The sequence below is a fragment of the Anabrus simplex genome, chromosome 1 (assembly GCF_040414725.1).
Source record: "Anabrus simplex isolate iqAnaSimp1 chromosome 1, ASM4041472v1, whole genome shotgun sequence".
Lineage (NCBI taxonomy): Eukaryota > Metazoa > Arthropoda > Insecta > Orthoptera > Tettigoniidae > Anabrus > Anabrus simplex.
The window spans coordinates 558,649,603-558,655,661 of NC_090265.1; the positions used below are offsets into that span (position 1 = coordinate 558,649,603).

The 6,059-nt window shown below is 40.5% G+C and overlaps 1 protein-coding gene across 1 annotated transcript in view; it reads left to right on the top strand.

Moving 5' to 3' along the window:
- The window catches only part of LOC136869567 (uncharacterized), a 394,710-nt gene extending 389,355 nt beyond the window's left edge, over window positions 1-5,355 (top strand). Inside the window, exon 7 of the mRNA XM_067144860.2 lies at window positions 4,104-5,355. Within this exon, the coding sequence (XP_067000961.2) occupies window positions 4,104-4,979 (876 nt within the window). The 3' untranslated portion in view covers window positions 4,980-5,355. The remainder of the gene's footprint in view (window positions 1-4,103) is intronic.
- The last annotated feature ends 704 nt before the right edge of the window (window positions 5,356-6,059 follow it).

The following is a 6,059-nucleotide window of genomic DNA, read 5'->3' on the forward strand; positions in this document are numbered from 1 at the left end:
AAAGAAAGTTCAAAGTTTCACTCGGCTACGACAAATCAGAAAACTGTGCCACGCCATTGAGGCACGTCCAACCCATTGACATTTTGATGGTTCGCAATGTCTGAATTCCAGAATTAAGATCGAAATTTTTTCATCCTTATTTATTAATTATATACTGAGGCTAAAATGTAGCGTTTTGTGAAACTTTCATACAAACAAGGTATCCAGTGCTACTTTGTTATCATTGTGTTACAGGCTACTTGATGCAGACACAAACTCTTATATTTCTTGTGATGTGTTATAAAAATGTATTTAATTTTACAGTATCGTCTCATTTACGATGGAATTTTTCGTGGGATTCATTGAACTTTTAGCCATGAGTGAGGAGTACAATCTCATAATAGTTTGAGAAACTCCGCTCTAACCAGTGTAAAATTTGTAGCAGAGCCGGAAATCGAATATATATTAACTGGGCAGGAAACTCTAGTGACAACCCTAAGCACCAGTGGTGGCCGTAGAACAGCAGCCTACTGTCTCATGACTAAATCACTGAAGTGGTTAATTTATAATAAGAATTTCGTTCCAGTTTTCAGTAATGATCCTCTCAAAATGACTAATTCTTTTACATGGTATGCTGTTCGGTGTAAATTATATCCTACTGGTACTGTATGTATATAAATCGCATTCAACACGACTCTGTGATTGTTCTGAACTCCTTGCACGTGTCCTCATTCAGGCCAAGATTAAAAGACTTTTAATTCACTAAGCCAACAAAAGAGGTCCTAAGTTATCTCAGTAAAAACGTAGAGGAAAGAGTGCAAAAGGAAGAAAGCACAGCAGCAGCAGCAGCAGCAGCAAGTTGCCGGTAATTGATCTGGATGAACTTCAAGTCACCCTGGATATATATTATAGCCCTGCCCTCCCGCGAGAATTGTTTCTAAGAAGCTAATTGAAAACGGTTATTTACGAGCAAACTTGTATGTGTGTTTAATACCTTGAGCTGACTTCTCTTCCAGAAATATCTCAATTAAACCCCTCCCCTTTCGGTTGTCTCGAATAAATCTCAAGCTAGCTGTGTTTTAGTCCGCTACAGCAGCACTAAAGAGATTTATACAAACAGTTGAAAGCGTTTGGAAATGATTCATTTTCTTGGGCCAGGAAGGACATAAAATCTATACTAGACTTGTTTCCCTTTCTTAGACGGAACGAGCGAATAAAAAGTCTGCTAACTTCTGATATAACAGTATACCGAGAAATGTATACATTAATAATTTCATGCAGATCCAGTAGTATTATTCCTTCGGTTTAACTGAACTTTACCGAGCTCGATAGCTGCAGTCGCTTAAGTGCGGCCAGTATCCAGTATTCGGGAGATAGTAAGTTCGAACCCCACTGTTGGCAGCCCTGAAAATGGTTTTCCGTGGTTTCCCATTTTCACACCAGGCACCTTAATTAAGGCCACGGCCGCTTCCTTCCCACTCCTAGCCCTTTCCTGTCCGATCGTCGCCGTAAGACCTATCTGTCTCGGTGCGACGTAAAACAACTAGCGGTAACTGAACTTTGCATAATTGTATGCTAATTTGAGAATTTAAGAGGGATAGCGACAACTTCTTTCCACTTAGAATGCGAATTTTAATAACTGTAAACACTTGTTGAAGTCTGGGGTTCAGTTATTGCCTGTAAATTAAAGACGTTGATAGATGTAACGGCTTACGAGAAATCGGAGTGATTATATGACCGATCACCGAACAAATTGAAAGCTATTAAGTTTTACAATATACAGTATATTTTCTAGTTCCGCTTACTAATATATCATAAAACGCCAAATATTCCTTTTTTATTTGCTGTGTAAAGTAAAGTTTCAACGTCATTCATTCATTCATTCATTCATTCATTGCAGTGAACTACTTAAAAATCTGCAATTACGCAACTACGCTGCCTAGAAAACATTTCGTTAAGTCCTAATTTGTTCCTAAGACCTGTACTTTATAATTTACAGCCATAAATGTCATTATTTTTCACTTCGTTATTGATCCAGAACGTCTTCTAGAAACTAGCTACTATAACACTATATCACTGAAGCTTTGAAGATATGATGGTGGTGGTGATTATTGTTGTAAGAGGAAGTACAACTAGGCAGCCATCCTCTATGTAATCAGAGAGAAAAAATGGAAGGGATCCGATACTCCGAAAAATGAAGGTATCGGCCAAAGAAGGACAAGAGTCACGAAGAGCGTGAAAATAAAGAACTCCCTAGGCCTCGGAAACTTAATACCATCGGGGCCGGAAAAGAACAAGAGTAGACCACGAGAGGTCCGATAGGTTAGATGAAAGTGAGGAGCCTGGCACAAGTAAGTGAAAGCAATATCAGGACTCAGCTCAGGGCCCAGTGGTCGTTTGAGGGTATGACTCGGATAGTTGAAGAACACGATGGTCTTCCAAGTAATCACAGCACGTGGGTAGCGACCTGCAGCGAGTTAGGTCGGTCGTAGATAGCATAAAAGATGGAAAAGACAAGATAAAGAAAACGTGTAGAACGTACGTAAATTGTTGAAAGCTCGTAATTCACAATAGTCACTTTCAATATTCTTAAGAATGGGCGAGGTTGTGTGCTAACAGAGGGTTCGTCTTATTTTCGATTATGGACAGGCGGTATGTTGGATTTTGTAAGCAGTACTTGCAGTGGTGGCGCTGGTGGTGATTTATGTTTTAAGAGAAAAACTAAGTGAAATATTAAATGTTCTCGTCTAAAAATGAAGGTACAAACTAAAGAAAGCGAGAAATCACGAAAGACGCCTCACTATTTTAATGCTGTTAGGACAAGGCGCCTTCCATCGTGGAGATTTTACAGTAGCTTGGTCTGAGCTATTGGAGGGAACAACAAACCGAGTAACATTGTCCTTGGGCTATGTCCGGTTAACTAGGTATTCCACGCATTGGTTGCAAATGTGTTGGCACACAATCGAAAATTATACTCAAAATATTTTTTCGCAATGTATAAATTAATTCAATGAATTCCTGAAGGACAGTGGAAAGATTGCACTGAACTCACAACAGAACGTCAATTTTTGTTTTAATTAAAGTTTCAGTGCTACAATAATAAAGAAGAATGTAACTTATTGAAGTGCGCGCGGGAAGAATATGTATGTAGTATATTAAAGAACGAAATAGACACTGTTCATCAAAAGAAATTCGTATTACAGTTGGCGCGTGGTTTCTCACCACGGTAGGCGCTGTTCAAATTCGGGGCAATGCGTGTAGAATGTTTGAAACGAAAGGTAATGTCCCTGCCTGCTGCTGTCGTGATTGAAGCCGCGGGACCCCAGTTTAATGTGGAATCCGAACCACAGGGACATTAATATTTCAGAAACCACAAATGCATTTTACCTAATGTAAAGAGCCTTACTTGTAAACTTTGTGTTGCATATTAAAAATCCCCGATCGCTCAAGTGGTTCAACGTCGCATCAACTCGGACAGGTTTTTTGGCAACGATGGGATAGGACAAGGTTAGGACGGAGGAGGAAGTGCCAGTGTCTTTAATTATGGTACAGTCACAATCTTTGCCTGGTGTGAAAATAAGAAACCACGGAAAGACATCTTCTGACCTGCCGATAGTAGGGTTCGAATACAGTTAACAGCTACATGGCTCGAACCGCGGAACCAATTCGCTCGGTTCTGAGGTTCCTCTTGGTGCCTTATTCTCTAAATTAATTTCACTTTCTGGATTGGAGATCATCTGGAAATACACACAATGAAACTTTCAGAAATTGCCTAGCAGTCTGCTATGATTGCGTCAAGGTTACTATAGGCCTACTAGTTGAGTCATTATCAATCACCGAGCTCGATAGCTGCAGTCGCTTAAGTGCGGCCAGTATCCAGTATTCGGGAGATAGTGGGTTCGAACCCCACTGTCGGCAGCCCTGAAGATGGTTTTCCGTGGTTTCCCATTTTCACACCAAGCAAATGCTGGGGCTGTACCTTAATTAAGGCCACGGCCGCTTCCTTCCCATTCCTAGGCCTTTCCTATCCCATCGTCGCCATAAGACCTATCTGTGTCGGTGTGACGTAAAACAAATAGCCTTATCAATGAAGAGTCTTAAACACATGATATTGTATTTTACAGGAGGAAGGGTCTCTTGCTGTGTTCCTGGGCTTCCTACAGAACACGTCCGTCCGTGACTTGGTGTTAGCCAACTGCCGCCTGCATCTTGCCATCCATGACGGCCGTCTCTCGCGCCTCGGGCGTCACGACGACTCAGTAGCCGAACTTCTCACATCCTTGCCAGAGTTCCTGTGTCCAGCTGTAGTCTTCCTTCGCTTAGGTGGCTTCCAGGTGACCGTTAATGACCGCATGGCCTTGCGTGGTCCACATCTTCTACCTTTCCTCCGTGGTTTCACACATCTTACCGATCTAGACCTCAGTCTCGACAAGAACAACATAGGCAGTGCTAACAGCAATCCTTTAGTTGTAGACGACAAAGTTTTGATTACCTTCTTCCAGACTCTCTCTACCAGCTTCAGGACATTACAAAGTCTCAAGATGAGTCACTGGAAGATGTGTCTAGACGACAGTGAGAGGACACTGAGGGCTGTAGGCAGAGCCCTTAAAACTTGCTCTCTCAGTTACCTCAAAGTTAATGGTTTGGGAGTAACTGACAGTGGTCATCGTTCATCTCTTGAACATCTGTTCCTGCAGACCGTTGTGGCGAACCTGAGTTACCTCAGCTGGTTAAGTATGGTTGGTGTAGCACTCACTCCAGGGCAAGCCACAGCTGTTGGCAAGTGCATAAGAGACAGGTTCCCTGGCACAGGTCTTGAACTCAGTGCCAAAGATGTTGGCACTGAAGCTGTAAAGGCATTAGTAGCAATTCTAGAAGAAGGTAGTAAGGTAGAGGTTATGTTTGTAGGAGGACCTACTTGCAACCTCCGCATTCAAAGGATTTTGAAGAATCAGAAACTTAAAGGGAAATTCAGGCGATTTACCTCCCTGAAAGAGTGAATCTCTTTGGAAATTATTTTATATTATTAACTAAATGGAGAACCTACTTAGTTCTCCAGGAAAAGTTGTGATAACTCAGTATTTCTTGAAGAAATGTTGAGTATTTTTGTATGAAATCAATACGGTAGTGAGTTAGTGAAAAGTTCCATAGATGGAAACCATCTGAGAGTATAGTGAACACTTTCACACAGATGTCATCAGTTTAAGCAATGGGTGAGGTTGAGGGATGCTTCTATGGACATTTTATTGTTTGATCAGAATGTACCAGTTTCACTGATAAAATAAATGTCATTGGCATAGGCTGTGCTCTGGAGTCCCTGCTTCACTCACCTTAGTGCACTGATCCCACAATATATGCTTAAATTATCTGGGTATCCAACAGAGATCATATTAGATTATTTTCATTGTACTGGTAACCTATGAGTATATCTTGCCAGTACTTGTTGCACATCCTCAAAGTGGAGTTTCTCCTTCCTTTGCACTAAATTAACAAGAAAAACCACTTTGAGTATCCCTAAACAAATCTTCATTAGTCCTAATTCATGTTTCAGGACACAATATGGTCTAATTTGTACCAACAGGCCTACTCTACAATTGTACCGCACAGTGAGATGATGTTAATTTTATTCTCATAAACTGTAAAGTTGTATGTTGAAGCAATATTTGAAGCAATTCCATTGAAAATTTCTCTAGCTGCCTAATTTTTAAATCTTTGTTTATACTGAAAACAGTGTACTGTAAATATGTAAATATTATAGCTGGTATAGAACCTTTGCATCTGAAAGCCATAGCCAAAGCTGAATTGACTAACATTAAAAAAGGAAGACAATGTGATAAGGTAATACAAGAATATGATATTGAACAAAAAGTAAATATCCTTGAATGTGGTCATCCAGCATATCATTATGAATATGTTATCACCGAATGTTTTCTCTCACTTGAGGTGCAAGTTTACACAGATGACTCAAGAACAACCAAAGAGGATTGTACTAATCTAGTAGGAAGTGCCTTTGTTGTGTATAAAGATGAAGCAGAAATGTATTTTAAGACTCCCAGTGTTCCATTTTTCAAGCAGAACTT